At 38.9% G+C, this 22434-nt stretch overlaps 1 protein-coding gene across 1 annotated transcript in view; it reads left to right on the plus strand.

The window, feature by feature from the left end:
• LOC124281151 (guanine nucleotide exchange factor DBS-like) overlaps positions 1-22434 on the plus strand; it is a 155181-nt gene that overhangs the window by 103882 nt on the left and 28865 nt on the right. The window contains 6 exon segments of the mRNA XM_046717177.1: positions 11585-11776; positions 12675-12866; positions 15873-16139; positions 19590-19789; positions 21145-21211; positions 21569-21684. Of these exon segments, the coding sequence (XP_046573133.1) occupies positions 11585-11776; positions 12675-12866; positions 15873-16139; positions 19590-19789; positions 21145-21211; positions 21569-21684 (1034 nt within the window).

The following is a 22434-nucleotide window of genomic DNA, read 5'->3' on the forward strand; positions in this document are numbered from 1 at the left end:
TTAGGATCTACACAGAAACATCGCGTGTCTATTGCAATAAAGAAGTTGTCTGTCAATAAAAGGTGTTCCTGTTTAGCTTAGACTACATAAATGTCAAGTGGCATCTAGTCAGCATTGGTCATACACACACAGCAGATGTAAGATTGTCAGGTGAAATTGGGTTTTACGTCATGCTTCAGAATAGTTCGCTCATATGACGACGTACATCTGCGTGTATGTGTAGGTGCGCCTGCTTGTACTAGCCCAGACTTAAGCTGGTTTTATAGTGCTAGCCCACCGAGATACCATGCCGCAGTTAAGCATGAATACCCCACTCAGACACATTATACTGACTCCGAGCCGACCAGTCCTTGTTGTACCCATTAATGCCGAGCGCCAGGCAGGGACCAACAAGTACCATATTTTAACGTCTTTTCGGTATGACGCGGCCGGGGAAGCAGATGTAAGGAACATGGATCTTTTAGGTTGTTCACCTTTTCCCGAACACCTGGTCTCATCACTATGTCATAGTGATCTATAAACACATGCTCTGTCATCGTATCGCATGGTGACAATCACTGGATTGTCTGGTCCAGACTTGGTTTGTTTACCGACAACATCGTACAGCTGTAATACTGCTGAAACAAATATATACTCATGATATAGTCACAATTGTACAATCGACTCTGTTTTTGGCAGCGATTTCTTATGAATATGGAAAGGGTTTTTCGCTTCTATATAATAAATAATTGGATGAATTTGGAGATCTATGACTAATGATAGTGGCTGATGTGTCAAACCTATCTGTCTGATGGTGTCTAATCCCAACTAGATCATGTACAAACCAAACTATCTATAGACAGAAATAGATCATGTCTAACCCAAACTATCAGATCTCTAAAATGAACTATCAGATCTCTAAAATGAACTATTAGATGTTTAAATGGACAGTGGATGTTAGATCCAAACTGATGTCTCAACTGAAATTATTGATGTCTACACAGAAATAACAGTCAAACTAACTGAAGTTCAAACCAGTCTAACAAAGTCTAACCCATACCAGCTGACATCTTCCCAGAGGGAACAATGTTGAGGTAAGGAACCGTTCATAATTCATAGCTAGGAGGTGTGGCAATGATTTTTATGTAGAAATTTTTTTTTAAAGCATAATTTTAAATATTTGTATGTACAAAATTGATGACCTCCCTACAACCCCAGAACAAAATGGGTGACCCCCTTAACAACAATGCTTGATAACGGTGTTAGTAGCTACACCGAAACATCGCTCATATTTATATTAAAGAAGCTCTATATCCATAGAACTCTCCTCGTTGTTCATCACTCCCCCCTAGCCTTAGATTAAGTTTGAGAGACAGTATTGCCGACCTACCTATCAGTAGGTCAGTAGGTCAGTGGGTCAGCTAGGGTCAGCCTGCAGGAACATACACAGCTGTAATGTTCTTGTACCTTACCTGTGAACCCATGCAGAACATCTACAATATATAACCACTCAATATATACATAAGGATTGACGGATTACGCCCTAATGGACATGTGGACACCCTAATGGTACTAGCTCTATAACGATTAGACTTGAGTTCTCTTGAAGTGTTTGTATGACAATGATGAGATTTAGGGGTTTAGTTAAATGGTTATTGAAATTTGGCAGTGTTGTGATGATATGTTTGGTAGAGGAGATGACTAGTGTGTTTTTTGTAGGTATGACGGTAACGAGAGTTGGATTTTTTGTACATTATAATAATAATGTGTCCATTCTAATGTGTTTTTTGTAGGTATGACGGTATTGAAAGTTGGATTTTTTAATAATCATTCTAATAATAATGTGTTTATTTATATTGTGCCAAACTCCACACCGGGTATATTCACTTCACTAACAATGAATAAAGTATTCATGAAGACAATTGATATTAAACTACTTGAGGAGAAAGGTTTTGAGATGACACTGAAAGTTTTCAATGGTTGGAGACAACTTAAGTTCATCAGGGAGGGAATTCCATTTGACCAATGCCATGTTCTGGTAAGACTTGTATCCAAATGATCTGAGGTTTCACTTTGGTACATAGATAAATTGGAAAAGTCATGAACTCATTTGGGACCATATTCAATTTTTCGGGCATCTGATACTTCCATCTCATTGAAATGAAGAAATTCAGGTCTTTTTCCTCTGAAACAAAAGTAATAAAATTACATATGACATGTATTCATGTTTAAAAACTTATCATTATCAAATTGGGAGTGATCTGGGCCAAAGATCTGGGTTTAAATCCCCACATGGGTACAATGTGTGGAGCCACTCACTCACTCACTCACTCACTCACTCACTCACTCACTCACTCACTCACTCACTCACTCACTCACTCACTCACTCACTCACTCACTCACTCACTCACTCACTCACTCACTCACTCACTCACTCACTCACTCACTCACTCACTCACTCACTCACTCACTCAGGGTTTTCACCCGCTTTGACCCGCAACGCCATACAATGACATTTTTGTACAACTATTTGTTTTGAACTTTATGCCCTTAGAAGGGCTAATCATCCCTTTTGTTAAAGACATAATGTATTACCTCTCCTTCTGTATATTTAATGATTTGTGTAACTTCATCTGTCAAGGAACAGTAGTATTCATGCTTCTTGTTCAGCTTCCTTATTGCATGACAACTGGTTAATTGGATGGATATCTGATACACTGATGTTAAAGACATTGTCTCCTTGGCACTAAAGCCTTTAAGGTGTTCAGGTTCCTTGAAGTATCATTTGTCTCTTGCTGCTGCATTTTGATGTTGCTAAATAAGATTTTCTGCAATTTTCTTACACATTTGCAGCTACTTTGTGTGCAATTATGTAAAATTATGTAGTACCAAGTGCAACAGTGTACAACCATATACTACCATGTATAATCATGTATAACTATACCACCATGTATAACCAAGTACAACCATGTAAAACTATGTACAATCATGTATAAACAAGTACAACTATACAACTCAGGAACAACCAAGTACAACTATGTGTAATAATGTACAATTATACAACTCACATCCAACGAAGTACAACTATGTACAACCATGTATAATCATGTACAACTGTACAACTCAGGAACAACCAAGTACAACTATGTACAACCATGTATAATCACGTACAACTGTACAACTCAGGAACAACCAAGTACAACTATGTACAACCATGTATAATCATGTACAACTGTACAACTCAGGTCCAACCAAGTACAACTATGTATAATCATGTACAACTGTACAACTCAGGTCCAACCGAGTACAACTATGTAAAAGCATGTTTAATCATGTACAACTATACAACTCAGGAACAACCAAGTACAACTATGTACAACCATGTATAATCATGTACAACTGTACAACTCAGGAACAACCAAGTACAACTTACATAATGTACAACCATGTATAATCATGTACAATTACACAACTCAGGAACACCAAGTACAACCAGGTACATCCAGCTGCAACCATGTACAGCCGTGTATTGGCAAAGGTATAGATCCAAACAGTCATTACGAATGTGACAACTGTATACACCTAGCCTTAAACAACTACCTAGCTTCACAGTCCGCAACTTACATAGTGCTGGCAGTATCGAGTGACAGTAATGCAAGGTCATGACTTATGTGGGCTTCATACTTGCCCAACAGACAGCTTAAACACTCTACAAATGAATCTGACATTGTTTTGCCGATAAGAATTCTATGCTGTTCCTCCATCATGATATTTACTCACATCTTGGACAAGGACTGACCATGTGTGTTGGTTGATTGTGGTCAAATATTGGCAGATTGTTTCCCATGTTTGTTTATTTCATTAACATGTTGTTTGTCCTCGCCTGCTGACCTCATGTCTGTGGGGAAGGAGTAGAGGTGTAAGTCAAGGATGTGTTTTGTGTCCTATTCTCCTAGAGCAGTGTGAGGCGATTCTCTGTCTGTGGGGAAGGAGTAGAGGTGTAAGTCAAGGATTTGTTTCGTGTCCTATTCTCTTAGAGCAGTGTGAGGAGATTCTCTCTCTGTGGGGAAGTAGTTATGTGAGTCAAGGATGTGTTTTGTGTCCTATTCTCTTATTGCAGAGTGAGGCGATTCTCTGTCTGTGGGGAAGGAGTAGAGGTGTAAGTCAAGGATTTGTTTCGTGTCCTATTCTCTTAGAGCAGTGTGAGGAGATTCTCTCTCTGTGGGGAAGGAGTAGTTATGTGAGTCAAGGATGTGTTTTGTGTCCTATTCTCTTATTGCAGAGTGAGGCGATTCTCTGTCTGTGGGGAAGGAGTAGAGGTGTAAGTCAAGAATTTGTTTCGTGTCCCATTCTCCTTTTGCAGGGGGTGGTGGGGTAGCCTAGTGCTTAAAGCGTTGGCTCATCACGCCGAAGGCCCGGGTTCGATTCCCAACATGGGCACAATGTGTTAAGCCCATTTCTGGTTTCCCCCGCCGGCGTAAAACTAAACTCAGTCAGTCTCTTATTGCAGAGTGAGGCGATTCCCTATCACCGTATTATGAAATGTATTCCAGTCTGTTTGTTGTGGGTATCAACCCAGTATCGTTCTTTCATATTTAGAAATCCATGCGTAATTACCTCAAATAATTTTTTAATAACTTTTTAAAAAATATTGTGCATTTCTTTAAAAAACTTTGGCTTTGACTTTCAGTGGCTGGTGTACAGCTGTTAAGTTCTTTGGTCATTGATCCATAACAACATCTGTCAAATGTGCATATCTTCATATCTGATGCCCTTAAACATCAAACTAATTGTTTTCTCCACTTCTGATAATTAAGACTGGTGATGAATACATTAATGCCTTTTTTGCTCATTGTCAGCATTAAAAACATCCTACATTAAAGTTTACAATGTTCTTTTCATCCTGATTGGCTAAAACGGTAGTCACCTGATCTGATATTCACATACAAAGTGTACTACAATATGTTATTTTTTGTTTTTACGTTTTCATTTACCACCATAATATGGCTGAAGTGACTTAAGTTTGACCACATGTTTAGTTCTTTTGTGTTTTGAAGAGTGGGAAAAGAAACACCAATTTGGGGATAATTTATTCCACCCACAGGATACAATTAGACTATTTTTGATTGATTGGATGAGTGATTCAGCAGCTTTTCAAAAATATATGTGTAAAATTTCAAGTTCGTGTGATGAGTAATATTTCATCTTGATTTATCTCTACCTTGAATATTCAGTTAATTTTTCCATACACAACTCTATATATAAGAAAAAATCAATCAACATTACTCTTACGTGGCCTCTTGTGTTCACCTTCTGTGTGAGGGTGCATATTTTATGAACCCTAATCATGTACATGGGCTGTTTTTAGTCCACCAGACCATAACTACCTAATGCTATAGTTGACCATTGATGCATAACAGGGCTTTATTCAATATATCTTAGCTAAATTGTATTTCACCTCAGGAACATGCAGCGTCACTGATGTAATTATCTGTTATTAGTGGCTGAGGAGTATTTCAAAACTGCCATCTTAATCTTCAGTGTGTCATACAACTGGTATCCAGAAGAAACATTGTTGAAGGTTTTAGAAATAGTAACAAAGGGAATAGACGATTGTAAGAGTGATTATAAGAGTTGGAAATTACATGTGTTTTGGGGTAGCGACTTACATACTGAATACAGATAATAAGTTGCAGCTTGTTAGATTGTATGAATCACCAATACACTGGTACACCACAAAATTCTAATAAGCTACGTCACATGATATGCTTTGATATTTATTGACGTACTCGGGTACAGATTTTTTGAGTGAGTGAGTGAGTTTAGTTTACGATGCTTTGAGCAATATTCAAGCAATTTCACAGCGGAGGATTCCAGAAGTTGGCTTCACACATTGTGCCCATGTGGGGAATCGAACCCGGATCTTTGGCGTGATGAGGTGAGGTGAAATTGGGTTTAACGTCATGCTCGAGAATATTTTGCTCATATGACGATGTGCATGCGTGTGTATGTGTGGCAGCTTGTACTAGCCCAGACTGAAGCTGGATTTATACGGCAAGCCCTCTGAGATACCATGCCGCAGTGAAGCATGAATACCCCACTCAGACACATTATACTGACTCCGAGCCGACCAGTCCTTGTTGTACCCATTAATGCTGAGCGCCAGACAGGGACACACAAGTACCATATTTTAATGTCTTTTGGTATGAAGCGGTCGGGGATCGAACCCGCAATCTTCCGCACTCCGGGCGGATGCTCTAACCACTACACCACGGAGACAGTCCTTTAACAGGTACCAAAACTTCTCATTTAATGTCTGTTGGTCCCTGCCTGGCGCTCGGCATTAACGGGTACAACAAGGACTGGTCGGGTCAGAGTCAGTATAATGTGTATAAATCTAACATGAATTGTTATGGTTCCATACTACAGTGGTGATGGAGGACATATTTGTATGTGAAATCAATTACAGCTGTCACAGCTGTCGGACATGACAAGTGATGGTTGTTGTTATACAGGCTGGTAGTCTACTGTTGACTTTGTATATGCCCTTGGTGGATTAGAGAACTGCGCAGTAGGTCATTGACCTGGCTATGATATATATACATAGACCGATGAAGGTCTGGGTTAGAATGTGCATTTAGTAACCCATGCTTTTCGTAAGAGGCGACTAACGGGATTGGGTGGTCAGGCTTGCTGACTTGGTTGACACATGGCATCGGTTCCCAATTGTGCAGATCGATGCTCATGCTGTCGATCACTGGATTGTCTAGTCCAGACTCGATTATTTACAGACCGCCGCCATATAGCTGGAATATTGCTGAGTACTTCGTAAAACAAAACTCACTCACTCACTCACTCATATATACACATATACCCCTGCACTGTGTGGAGTGAGTGTGAGTGAGGATAGCTTTATGCACATGTCATCATAATATTAGATTGATGCTCATGATGTCAATCACTGGATCGCAATCTAGGATCAATTATTTACAAAATGTTACTATATAGCTGGAAAATTGATGAGAGTGGTGTTAAATGAAAATGAGAGAGTGAGTTTAGTTTTACACCCCTTTTTTGGCAATAATCCAGCAATATCACAGCAGGATACACCTGAAATGGGCTTCACACATTGTTCTTTATGGGGAATTGAACCCAGGTCTTTGGCGTGGTGAGTGAACACTTTAACCACGAGGCTACCCCACTGCCCTTGTATTGTGTAGAGGGGATATTGTACTGAAGAAATAAGCAATTGATAAAGGTTGGTAGAGAAGATGAAGTAATTCTTTTGCTAGGTGTTCAAAAGATCCATATTAGGGCTCAAGATTGGATTATGTGGTACTAGAATTTTGGAAGATTGTAGAAACCTTGGAGATATATGTTTTCGTCACTTCCAATGATACTTGTTGAAGTCTCAACTAATGGAATGCAGATTGGTGGCATTTTAGTCTGTGTGAGTGTTTGGTTTGTTCCCACACCATTATACAATTATAGACTCTTGTAAAGGTCGATATCGGTTTTTATTGACCTGAGAAAAACAATATCAATATTGTTTTTCTCAGGTCAATAAAAACCGATATTGATCTCTACAAGAGTTTATAATTGTTTTATTATATAATGAAAGAGAAACAGGTTTTAACATACACTTTTAATGCACACACTGTGCCATCTATCCGAGTGATCTGATTGGCTGAAAAGCGGGGGAAGCCCCTTCGTACGGGATTCCTTGTCTATTTTTAGTAACCCAAGTCAATATCGTAATTTATCAGAAAACTCAAGTCAATATCATGTTTTGTAGTCAATCATGTGACGGTCTCTTGACCAATCGTGGTACAGGAAAAATACTACCTATATAATAATATGTATTATCACAACTATGATTAGTAATGTCATCACAGTGTACATCTTCCTCGTCAATTGTATCAACTCTCATATCCTTCATTTATATATTTTCTGTAATGTACTCAGTGGGGGGGTGCTCCCTACACCATGCATGTGCACCAAGACACAACGAGGGAGTAGTGTCAACCTTTGTGTTTCATTCAAGATGGCTAACCGATATAGAACAAACTTTATGGATAACAACTTCTTTTATTTGTGAGTGCGAATAATGCACTCAACTTCTAAAATGCCATTCAAAGAAGTCATCTACACCGAAATTACACATCTAGTGCAATAATGAAGAGTGCAGCAATGTCTGTTAAAAATCGTTAGTATTCAAGAATTTGATGACATCTTCCTTGACATCTTCCAGGAATTTCCAAGTATTTGTTTTCAACCAAAGGTCTCTGACACTCCACTCAAAGCTATCATTGGTCAGGTAGGAATTAGCATTCTGTGATAACCTCTGAACGTTCACTTCTTGTAATGTCGTCCAGGACACGTAACGTAATTTGCTGCTACGGGGAGAAATAGGAGGACAAATTTGCACACCATGTCTTCAGTAATCCGACGTAGTAATGAACTTGTCTGGGGAAAAAAAGTAACACTCCTTTGTTTGAAAAGGACATTGAGATTCCTGGTGGCATTTGGCAAGGTAAACCTTTGTTGTAAAAAACATCTGAATTTCATCGGAAGGTGGTGTATTTGATTTGTGATTAGGTGTTTGCTGATTTGGGTATTTGTGATTTCAAGATGGTTTCCTTCGCACTGGGTGGAACATAGTGCTTAGTTTTCATGGATGTTTGTTGTACAAGATGAGAAGGACAGTGTATGCAGTCATGTCTATGAAATACATAGTGATGTTTTGTTTTAGGGAAGTTGGTCCCAGCATTCCTTGTTTTTTATACTGATGATGCATAACAGTTCCTTGTTTGATATATCTTAGCTAAATCGTGTTTTACCTCATTATATCAATGCGTTGCAATATGGAATAAATAGTGAAATTTATATCAATGGATTGCAATATTAACCTGATATGCAAGTTGAACCCAGCATCCCCTGTTGTCTATGAGGTCATGTCTATGGAATAAATAGTAAAATTTGTATCAATGGATTGCAATATTAACCTGATATGCAAGTTGATCCCAGCATCCCCTGTTGTCTATGAGGTCATGTCTATGGAATAAATAGTAAAATTTGTATCAATGGATTGCAATATTAACCTGATATGCAAGTTGATCCCAGCATCCCCTGTTGTCTATGAGGTCATGTCTATGGAATAAATAGTAAAATTTGTATCAATGGATTGCAATATTAACCTGATATGCAAGTTGATCCCAGCAGAACATTTAGCAGACGGGGTGCTGTACTCTGGAATGGATTACCTGAAAATATCAGAAAATCGGAAAATATCTACAGTTTCTGATGTTGTCTCAAAACCATCCTCTTCAAACGAGCATTCGACTAGGCACACATGAGCAGAACTCTGGATATGTAGCATCAATGTGATGTAATGTGATGTCTATGGAATAAATAGAGAAATTTGTATCAATGGATTGCAATATTAACCTGACATGCATGTTAGTTTCAGCTTCCCTTTTTTGAGAAAATTCAGAATTGGATCTGGTTGTAAGACTGACGGAGTAAGCGGAGTTTGGTTTTACGCCGCTTTTAGCAATATTCTAGCAACATCACGGCGGGGGACACCAGAAATGGGCTTCACACATTGTGCCCATGTTGGGATTCGAACCCGGGTCTTTGGCGTGACGAGCCAACGCTTTAACCATTAGGCTACGCCACGGCCCCCTGGTTGTAAGAACATTGGAAGGCATATGATAGGATGTGTGAACGACTGGTTTAACAATAAGACCTCCATAAATATCAATGGTCAAGAATTTGTTTCAGTTAAAATTACACATTCCTTGGATGCAGTATGCATTTTGTATACCCCATTCTATACATGAGTGCTTCCTGGATGCATATTTCTGTGTCATTTAAAAGCATGCATTTTACTGGGAAGATGCCATTGGCCTTCATCAGAAAGAACCACATTCCAAGGACTCGCAAATAGAGAGCAAAAATACCAGAAAACAATCCTAGGAATTCTTTCATCTTGTCACAATTCAGTTGGTTCAGGTGGCAAACTCTGAACACTTTGTCCAAGATTTGTCGACTTAGTCTCACATACTGTGACCAGGTTCAAGCCCGAGATTACATCTACCTGGTCACAAGCCCAACATTCAGCACCTCTGTGAGGCAGCTTGCCACCAATGTGTGGATGACCCTCACAGATTTGGCTGACCTACAGTGAGAAGACCTTGAAACAAGTGGATGCTGTGGCCATTTTGTGGTCATCTGTCTCTGCAGTCATGTGCTCCAGTATATTCCCATGACTGCCAGTTTATTCCCATGATTGCCTGTAGATTCCCATGATTGCCAGTATATTCCCATGATTGCCAGTATATTCCATTCCCATGATTGCCAATATATTCCCATGATTGCCAATATATTCCCATGATTGCCAGTATATTTCCGTGATTGCCAGTATATTCCCATGATTGCGAGTATATTCCCGTGATTGCCAGTATATTCCCATGATTGCCAGTATATTCCCCCAATTGCCAGTATATTCCCCCAATTGCCAGTATATTCCCATGATTGCCAGTATATTCCCGTATATTCCCATGATTGCCAGTATATTCCCATGATTGCCAGTATATTCCCCCAATTGCCAGTATATTCCAGTATATTCCCCCAATTGCCAGTATATTCCCATGATTGCCAGTATATTCCCGTATATTCCCATGATTGCCAGTATATTCCCGTGATTGCCAGTATATTCCCGTGATTGCCAGTATATTCCAGTATATTCCCGTGATTGCCAGTATATTCCTGTGATTGCCAGTATATTCCCATGATTGCCAGTATATTCCCATGATTTCCTGTATCATTATCGTCATTGTCGTCGTCGTCATCGTCATCATCATCATCACGGGAAAGGGTGGTCGGGCTTGCTGACTTGGTTGACATATGTCACTGGTTCCCAACTGCGCAGATCGATGCTCATGCTGTTGATCACTGGATTGTCTGGTCCAGACTCGATTATTTACAGACCGCCGCCATATAGCTGGAATATTGCTGAGTGCGGCATAAAACTCACTCACTATTTGTGGAGAAATACAGTAGTTGTTAAAGCAAACACAGATAAACCATGTATTTTGGTTTGGTGGAATGGCAGTGTTTTTCATCTGGGATATAATGAACAGTTCATCCTGCAGTGAAAACTAAATTATTTAAAGATGAGTTACATTCTGAGAGCAAGGATGCTACAGTTCAAACAAGTTCCAGACCCATCAAACAGACCTGAAATAGAAAATCAATATTTCTACTGTAAAATGTTCTTAGCAGCTGTAAACCATTTTTGAACATGTTGAAGCAGAATATTTTCCGTAGCTGTCAGACATTTCTTGACCTATCAAACATAATTTAGAACAATCAAACATTCATTCATTCATTCATTCATTCATTCATTCATTCATTCATTTTGGTGGGATGGGGTAGCCTAGTGGTTAAGGTGTTCGCTCATTATCCCGAAGACCCAGGTTCGATTCCCAACATGAGCACAATGTGTGAAGTCCATTTCTGGTGCCCCCCACAGTGATATTGCTTGAATATTGCTAAAAGCGGCGTGAAATAAAATCACTCACTCATTCATTTTATTTTACAGAAGGAACTTGAACAAGCGGAGAGGATGCGAGCTCATGGGGAACAGCTGATCCTTGACGACCACTATGCAGTGGACAGCATTCGTCCGAAGTGCATCGAACTGCAGCGAATGTGTCAACAATACAAGGACCTGCTACGTCGCAGGCAAGAAATACTCAGCAAGTCACATGACCTGCAAGACAGGCTTGATAAGGTAGGTTAACCAACATTAAGATGTGTTGTTTAATGCTGCAATATTGAAATCGGTGAAAATTCAAGCCTATTCCAGACAAACCAGTGGTCAATATAATGAACAACTGCCAATGACATCAGGTTAAGATGACACACAATCAGCTGGGTCACATAATCCAACCCTCTCTTCCATTCAGTCATTTCCTACTAATGGTGGGATAGCCTAGTGGTTAAAGTGTTTGTTCATCACTCTGAAGACCCAGGTTTGATTCCCCACATGGGTACTATGTGTGAAGCCCATTTCTGGTGTCCCCTGCTGTGATATTGCTGCAATATTGTTAAAAGCGGTGTAAACTAAACTCATTCACTCACTCACTCCTACTACCAACAAAGATTTCTGGAACCAACTTGTCATGCCCACAGGTGTATTCTTGTGGAGTCTTGAATATCTGGGAATGTGTTTCAAAGTTCAGGGTCCACTTACACAAATTGATCTTAGGTCTGTGATGATCATAACTCTCATACTCTAACATCGACTTAAGATAGTCGTAGCCCTAGAATTGGTTTGTTTAGGTGGGCTTTAGTCATCTTTTGGATGATTTTGTCAGTAGTGATCTGTGACTGGTTCAAGACATTTCCTGACCTGAAGTTAAACTGATTCTGGTGATGATGCATCGATGGTTAATACGCGAACAATATTGTTCCTGATGATAAATGAACTTGTGGATCAAGAAGGTTGCTAGTTGGATGTAACGGTGTGATTGAAGATCAAAGGGAGATAACTCTAAATCAAACTCCACTCTGGTCAACTGACACCCATCCATAAGGTCCAAACCTCATGAAGTCATTTAATTCCAGTGTGCATCAGTCTAATTTAGTAATAAACTGTTGGTATTAAAAATGACATATTTTTATTCTAGGCCAATAGATGGTGCACAAAAGGTGTGGATCTTCTGGCCAGCCAGCCAATCGATCGCTGCCAAAACCAACAAGGGGCGGAGCAAGCGTTGCAGGATGTGGAATCATTTCTGGCAACATCGAGGGAGTTGAAGCTGAACAATCCGCGAGAGTTTCGGCAGCTCTTCGAAAGCATGATGACACCAGAAACTCGGGTAAGCAATCCAACCATTCATGAAACTAGAAACAGTTATAGGTGTATGCAACACCTTCGTAGACTAGATAGATCCTTGTTGTATATCAGAATACATGTCCGTAACATGTGAAATTAATTACTTCGTTGTAGGGATAAACTTGGAACTGTGGTGATTTTGTTATCACACATTCAATATATCTAATTCTTATGATAGAAATTCTAGAATTCCAAGAGCACATTCATTCAACTCAGAAGTTAAGATTTAAAGACAACATAAAAATAGAAACTGTAATGTGAAAAGAGCCCCTTCCATCCTTAAAGGTGATTAGGTTCTGAAGTCAATGTCCATTCTAGGTGCAGTTAGTGGCATGTGTTTATGGTTTCATTTAACTTTGAATTAGTGAAAACTCGAAGTGTAATAACGGCCATGAATCAAAGTTGCGGAGACGGACATTTGCGTGAACCTTAAGATCAGGTCTTATGATGGGCATGATGAAGTTATTCACGTACAGTTATGTTCCTTCCACAAGACGCTCCTACTGATACGGACCTCATGGTTTGTATGGAACATGGTACACACATTTTTCACTGGTTTTCATTCAGTATCGATACAAGGATTAGCTTGCTATGATGCATGGTAGCCACTGTGTGAATCTGACATTTGGACCATTCACAGTCTGGTGCCAAGATGGTTTAAAAGGAATGGGAGTGAATGCTGCGATCTGATTGGTGGAAAAGGGTTGTAAGAAAGGGGTTGGAAGGCATATTCACATTTCCTTCCCGTCACAGCGAATGTTTTTCTTTTCTTAGTTTGGATGTATACATGTTAATGAGCTGAATCGTTGGAAATGCACAAACGATTGGATGATGAAACAGGTATATGCCATGATGCTATGTTTATTAGGAATTTAATGATATATCATAAAAGATTTAGGGTCAGAAATCAGTGCTTCTTGACAGAGGTAATTTCATAGGATCGCGTAGTTTGGCTCGATGACTTTCTGGTCATCATTTTCCAGGAGTTACTTATTATCACTTGACCTGTGAAGATCTGGGTTAGAATTAGTCTTCACTAACCCATGTTTGTCGTAAGAGGCGACTAACGGGATCGGGTAGTCAGGCTCGCTGACTTGATTGACACATGTCAACGTTTTACAATTGCGTAGATCGGTGCTCATGCTGTTGATCACTGTATTGTCTGGTCTAGACTCGATTATTTACGAACCACCGCCATATAGCTGGAATATTGCTGAGTGCGACGTAAAACTAAACTCACTCACTCACTACTATATCATTCTCTGGTTTGTCTGGTCCAGACTCGAACTTTGATGTTCCACCATTATATGGCTAAGAGCACTTCATTAGACAAAAAACTAACAAGCGAGAAAATTACAGGTATAGATTGAACGATGAATCTGGATTATTGGGCCACATGACAAAAGTCTTATAAACATAAGAAATCAATTATTTTGTTTATTAATGTTTCAGTGATTACAAATTTTCATCAGATGTTTTTAAGTGTCTACTGATGATTAAGTAAATGGCTAAATGGATGACTATGTTAATGAGTGTGTGGAAGATTGAGTGACCAATCGCTTACAACCGTTTCTACAGTGCTGCAGATGTTTGGGACAGTACGCACTTTAGCATGTTGCTGTGGCATGCAAACAGGATTTCTGTGATTAGTCAGATATGTTTTGTAAGTTTTTATTTACATAATTTATTAACAGTAATTTGAGATATCAACTTAGTATTAAGGTGTTCGTTTGCATTCAGTAAAATACTGGATAAAATCATTAGATATAACGAGATATGTCAGACTCAGTCATCTGATCTCTTTAAGAGATTGACCCGTGAAAATCCGGGTTAGAAGTGATCTTCAGCAGCCCATGCTTGTCGTACAAGGTGACTGAAGGGAGCGGGTGGTCAGGCTCGCTGACTTGGTTGATACATTTCATCTTATCCCTGTTGTGTAGATCGATGCTCATGCTGTTGATCACTGGATTGTCTGGTCCAGACTTGATTATTTACCACCACCATATAGCTGGAATATTGCTGGAATGTGGTGTTAAACAACAAACCAAACAACCTACCGTGCGAGACTAATTTGGATAAATCTGTACATTTTAATCAGAGTACAACCTTTTTTGTCTCACATATTTTGAATATCAATATTCATATAGCAACTGAAGTTGTCGCGTAAAATATGTCGCAGTTTTTTTAATTTAAGAAAGAAAAATTACAGCAGTTTCAGAAGAAACAAGCCAAGTTAATTTTTTTGTGAAAATGATGAAAACTATGATACGCTGCATACTAATTTGTCTAGTGTGTGAAACCATGACACTTAGAGAATGTGATTAAACATTTACAACTGTGGTATTTATACTTTTAAAAGTTGGAATTTAATTGATGAGATTAATGTGATATTTGGAAACTATTCCGAGTATGTGCTATTTTGTTGATGATATATATGCATGGATGACTTGACAATAACGCAAGGTGAATAATGATTAAATTAACAAATATGTGTGAAATATATTTTTTGTATGGTACAGAATGTGTTTATTAATTTTGTTTTTATTCTGTTGCAAAACGGACAGAAAATGTGTTAATTATTTGCTGGAATATTGACATGAACAACTTTTTCTTAGCTTGGTGATATTTCAATATTATCATACTTACTGTTGCAAAAGGGATCAGTCATGTAACACACTAGTTTCATTAACACCATGTATACGTCTTGTAGTAAGTATAGTGTTAGTTAAAATATGATAAAGATATGTTACAATTATGTTCATTGATGAAATTGTACATATTTTTCACATTACAATGTATTAGCAATTTACTGATCAAGCTTACAAGTAAAAAGTATTTCTATAGCAACAAAATTGAATTTTAATGAAATTTAGATTTATCAATTGTATTAAAATGTGCAGTTGTGTTTTAAGACAATTGTGTATTGTTTGTAGTGAAAATAATGTTTGTTAATTTTGTTGACACTAAAATGTACAATTGTCGATTTCAGGCGGTTGTTCAGCAGGTACTCAAACGAATGGAGGATGTGCAAGGAATGTGTCAGAAGAGGAGAGAATCTCTATGCAAGATGGCCGCCCGACAGTCCAGGCCGATTCAGCCAGTGCATCCCGAGCCTTCTCCGAGCCCTGCTTCAACATCGTCACACCAGGTGTCGCCACTCCGACTTGACACAACCGACTACGACCCCCATCTGAAGCGACGAGTCTCAGGGGACACTCCAAAGAGGAGTCCTTTGTCCCTGGAGAAATCAGCTCGGGTGAGATGAAAGTTGCTGTAGCTGTAGACTAACTGTTACAGATAATGCAGGCTTTAGCTTCAGCTTCAGCATTATTTTGATCACATCACGTTTGAAATGGGATAGAATCAGAGTAAACTACATTTACAGTACTGGGTTGTTCGTGCCTTAAGATAGCAGCCATGAGTTGTCTCCCTTTGTTTTCTCCAATTTGGATGGGTGGGATTTCACTGTAAGCTGTATTGGTGAAACGGTATAAGCTCTTACCGCAGTAGAGTATGTATTGTAGTACAAGGCCTACGGTTCGGTCCATTCCAGAAAATTGACGAAAGCAAAACCTAGATAGATTTCGACAAAATGATTTGATTTCTAGACATTTTAGAAAAGGTTTAAATAGATATTAAAAGGTTAATAAAATGATGCCATGATATACTGAAGTTTTGGATTGCATTATGGTATACTGAACCAAAGGCAAAATACAGCAGTATACCAGTTCCCCCCTAGTAAGCTGTGGAATGTCACTGTGTTTAAATCTGGTATGAGACCAGGGCTTTTAACTTTATATTCAGGATGTGAAGTTATTTTGCTGATTATATCCTCACTGTGTTACCTTTGCTAATGGAGTTAACCTTGTTAGACATTCCAATCACAGCACTATTACAAGTTCAATAAAAGCTGCTGCATAGAATGTTACAACACTCAACATTGCAATAGGCCTTGAGTTGCATTTACATTCTGAAAAGTGTTCACAGCCTAAAGATGTGATGCTTGTGGAAAGCAAGCCATTGTGGTGTAGGGACGACCAAAATAGAAATGGAACCTATGACCAGCTGATCCTGGCATTGGTAAGGGAGGCAACTCTAAAGAGGTGGCTTTAGGCATTGCACAAATCTGGAATTGTGAACACATGTATATAATTTGGAAGCAAATCTAAGATGGCACAGATCCTTGAAATGAATAAAATCGAGATAATGTGGATGTCAAATCTAGGATCAAAGCTCAGCACCAGCTGTTCCTGTCATTCGAACTCTAAAGAGGTGGTGTAGGCATTGCACAATCTGGAAGTGTGATTAAATGTACGTCATTTTGATGCAAAGCTGTGACTGGGACTCATAGCCACTATATCCTGGCATAACTAAGGTAGACATATCTGAAGATGTTGTGTAATCATGGCACAGAACCTGGATGTGTGAACAAATGAGTTTGAGAAATGGACTGGAACTCATGATCCTAACACAACTAAGGGAGGCAATTTAGAAGAGATGGTGTTAGAGTTGGTGTACAGATGTACATGATTCGATGATTTATGAGGATTCAAATAAAGATTTATTTACACTCTTACAGCAGGTGTCTTATAACTTCTGGATGTCTAAATGTTCTGGGAATGCTACAGACAGTCACCATTGACATGAAGGAATGTGTTTAATAAGTTTGACTTAATCAAAAGCCAACAAATTATAATGTCAACTGATACTTTAATATGATATTATTTTGGTTTGAATAAATTGTCAAGAGATCTATGACTTATGATTTTTGTGTGACAAACCTGGAAAAGGGAGAAAACTCCAAAATTGTATTTGTGTTTGGGAATCCAGAGGTGAAATCCTCCCAGTAATTACAGTAGGATAACACCACCTATATAGGAAGTGGGATAACATCAGTTGTTTGTGAAGAGGGATAACACTGGCTTTATCTGAGGTGGGATAACATCAGCTGTTTGTGAAGAGGGATAACACCGGCTATATAGGAAGTGGGATAACAGCAGCTGTTTGTGAAGAGGGATAACACTGGCTTTATCTGAGGTGGGATAACATCAGCTGTTTGTGAAGAGGGATAACACCGGCTATATAGGAAGTGGGATAACAGCAGCTGTTTGTGAAGAGGGATAACACTGGCTTTGTCTGAGGTGGGATAACATCAGCCTATCTAACACCTGTCTTGGAAGAGGGATAACATCAGCTGTTTCTAAATTGGTGAACACCAGCTTATGTTAAGTGGTATAACACTAGTTGCATCTTTAAGATGGATAAACCAGCTTTACCTGAAGTGGGATAACACCAGTTTAACTGAAGAGGGATAACATCAGCTGTATCTGAGGTGGGATAACACCAGTGATATGTAAAGAGGGATAGTACCAATTGTATCTGAAGCGGGATAACATCAGCTGTATCTGAGGTGGGATAACACCAGTGATATGTAAAGAGGGATAGTACCAATTGTATCTGAAGCGGGATAACATCAGCTGTATCTGAGGTGGGATAACACCAGTGATATCTAAAGAGGGATAGTACCAATTGTATCTGAAGCGGGATAACATCAGCTGTATCTGAGGTGGGATAACACCAGTGATATCTAAAGAGGGATAGTACCAATTGTATCTGAAGAGGGATAACATCAGTTCATCGGAAGTAGGATAACGCTACCTGTCTTGGAAGTGGGATAACACCATTGATATCTGAAGAAGGATAACATGAGCATTACCTGAAGTGGGATAACACCAACTATATCCTAAGAAGGATAACATCAACTGTATCTGAAGACGGATTACATTAGCTCATCTGAATTACGATAACGCTACCTGTCTTGGAAGTGGGATAACACCATTGATATCTGAAGAAGGATAACATGAGCATTACCTGAAGTGGGATAACACCAACTATATCCTAAGAGGGATAACATCAACTGTATCTGAAGACGGATAAAGGAGAACACCAGTTGTATCTGAAGAGGAATAACACCAGCTGTATCTGAAGAGGGATAACACCTGCTGTGTCTAAAGAGGAATAACACATGCTGTGTCACAAGATGGATAACACCAGTTGTATCTTAAGAGGGATAACACTAGCTTTACCTGAAGTGGGATAAGACCAGCTGTGTCTGAAGATGGATAACACTAGCTTTACCTGCAGAGAGATAACACTAGCTTTACCTGAAGTGGGATAACATCAGCTGTGTTTGAAGTGGGATAACACTAGCTTTACCTGAAGTGGGATAACATCAGCTGTGTCTGAAGTGGGATAACACTAGCTTTATCTGAAGTGGGATAACACCAGCTGTGACTGAAGAGGGATAACACTAGCTTTATCTGAAGTGGGATAACACCAGCTGTGACTGAAGAGGGATCACACTAGCTTTATCTGAAGTGGGATAACACTAGCTGTGTCTGAAGAGGGATAACACTAGCGTTACCTGAAGTGGGATAACACCAGCTGAAGAGGTATATCTGAAGTGTGAATCTGAAGTGTGGGCTTCCATGTATCTTGTACAGCATCATGTTTATTGATGTATGATTGTTGCTTTGGGTTGGCTACTATGTCAGCTGCAACAACATGTCAACATTTCTATATTATTGATAGATAATTAGTTGTGAATGAGTTAACTCATTGCAATAACATTTTGGTGGTTTTACTAGAATTTCGTTGACAAATCTGTCTATTGTAGAATTGGGTTACAATTCTGTTTCTATTTCAGCATCGTGTTGACAAGAGTGAGATCCAGCACCCAGGGCATCTGAGCTTGTCTGGTGACCGTAGCAACGCCAGCAGTGTGAGCAGCAGCAGCTTGACGGTGTCCGACATGTCGACAACCGACTCGCACAATCAACGGAGTTCCTACTCCTCCATGTCAGTTTCTTCCCTGTCAGAAATAGACACGTTACAGGCCAAACGAAGGTCAGCAATTCCTGGTTACGATCTTTCCATTTTAAAATATTGCATTTCCCTCATTAATCCTAACTATCAGCCCCGAGCAAAGCTATCTTATGATTTATTCCGAAAAAACACCCAACTTATTAAGATTGCAATATGAAATTAAAAAGTTCAAATGAATTAATGCAACGTTACATTGAATTGACTCTTGCGCCCTCTACCGACCGAACTTTCTCTCAAGCGAACCCCACAGAGTTATGTCCCTTGGAACGCTCTTTATGAATATCCTATAATGCAACTTGTGATTGAGGCCATTTCGGCAAACACCAACAACACTGCTTGCGACAATTTCCGATGTACGGAACAATCGTTTACATTCCATATATGGCAAGTGTTATCTGTTTGGAAACTGTTTACCCTTGAAGTTTCAATTATTGATTTCAGGCAAGTCATAAGGGATAATAAATCTTTTATTGCATCAGTAGGAAGCTAAAGTGAGTGCATATGCCTCAATATATATATTATAGACCAAAATATTGTCGAAAAAGCGTGACATTGTGCCTTTAATTTGGGAAGCATTTTAAATGACAGAGTAACTTTTTATAGTCATCTTTATTCGTTGCCAAGGCAACACTGATAGAAATTTGTTTATTATCATTTAACGGCACTTACCTTTTTGTAGTTAACTTTATTTGTTGCCAAGGCAACAAGGTCAAAATACAATTCAGTTCAGACATTATTTCTGTTTTGGAAATTACACTTTTAGTTGTAACCCTTCTTTTCAACCATCAATGATAAGGGTCATGTTAACATGGACTACTTTATTTTGTACAATGAAATTTTAAAATGATGATGATGAGCGCCATACTTTCACATAGATTCATGGATTATTTAAGTGTAAGGGACCGTTCAAAATTTATGGCTAGGGGGTTGATGATGATTTTTAAGAGGGGTCACCCATTTTGTTCTGGGGAGATAGTGGGGGCACCATTTTGTACACATGTACTAGGGGGGTCAGTAATTTTGTACATTAATTATTGTATAAAATTATGCTTAGAAATTATGGGAAAGGGAGGGGGGGTCATTGTTTTTCTACATGACATGCAGGGGGTCACTTATTTTGTACATAAATTTGGGGGGTGGGGGTCATTCACATTGTACATGCTTCTCCATAAAAATCAGCAGCAGCACCCCCAAGCCATCAATTATGAGCGGTCCCTAAATGCATATCTTTCTCAGGATTGTTGTCCAGAATATATTATAAGGCAGGTAACTCTAGCCACACTATGATATCTGAATACTCAGATACATATATTACACACACAAGTTGTAGATGATAGTGATCTGCTTGCTTCAAAGCTACTCTTTTTAACTTACAGGCATGTAATGAATGAACTCATTGAGACAGAAAATACTTACGTTGGAGAGCTTCAAGAAATATTAAAGGTCAGTACTTGAGTTTCATTCACTGTGAAATCCCTTGATAAATGCTGCATTTATTTCCGTACAGTTACCAAATAATAGGGGTCAATGCCTGTACAATTTATGGCAGAGAGTTGTCCCCCCTTTACATGCCAGGATATGCTGTCAGTGGTTCTAATCCCAGATTCAGCATGATATGAGTCTTGTTTTGTAACACTCAGGCTTTGTGTATTGTTAAAACGTAAACTGATTGGTTTAGTTCTGGCAATCAACATTGTCTTATGAACTTCAACAATATGTCTGTTAGTTGTTTTCATCTTCCCTAACTTTAAAAAGTAATTTCTTGAAATATGTTGTTTTTCATTATCTTATTGTTTTTAGGGTTATCATGAAGAAATGGATAGTCGGACAATGCAGCATTTAATACCGGCAGAACTGGTGGGCAATAGACATATTCTGTTTGGAAATCTTGAGCAGATATGCAAGTTTCATCAAGAGTAAGCAAATATTTTCTTATTACTTATTGTTAATTTTAAAACACCAATTCAAGGTATTCCTTTAAAACCTATGCTCATGGTTTTATATTTTCAACCCAAACTGAAGCAGAATGTTGCAAGTGACTTGTCATACAGGCTACTGATGGGATCGGGAGATCAGATTTGCTGATTTGGTTGACATATGTCATCATATAACTTGATGCTCATGATGTCAATCACTGGATTGCCTCATCCAGGCTCATATATTTACTAAATATATAGCTATATAGATGGAACATTTGCTCATTAATAGTAAGAATACTTTTACTTGTATAAACATTTACGTATATTTGAAGTAGGAGGCATGGGTGTCCATGTGATTGTTGCTTGCCTTCAGCATGACAGAAATTACAATTGGAGGTTCAAATCCCGGGTTTAATATGTTTCGGGTTTGTCTGCACCAGACCCGTGCACATGGGTTTGGCCAAGATCTGCATCACTTTAGACTATCCTCCCTCATTCTGTTGCCAGGGTACAACTCAAATTCTGACAATTTTGTTTTTTGTCGTAATTTGACGAGGGGGATGGGGTGATTAAAGCGTTCACTCATCACGCCAAAGACCTGGGTTCAATTCCCCACATTGGTACAATGTGCAAAGCCCATTTCTGGTGTTCCCCGCCATGATATTGCTGAAATATTGCTAAAAGCAGCATAAAACTATACTCACTCACTCACTCCTAATTTGATGCCATCATTTCAGTGCCTTTGTT

Source organism: Haliotis rubra, unplaced genomic scaffold, assembly GCF_003918875.1.
Source record: "Haliotis rubra isolate DU_JTF1 unplaced genomic scaffold, ASM391887v1 Scf28, whole genome shotgun sequence".
NCBI lineage: Eukaryota > Metazoa > Mollusca > Gastropoda > Lepetellida > Haliotidae > Haliotis > Haliotis rubra.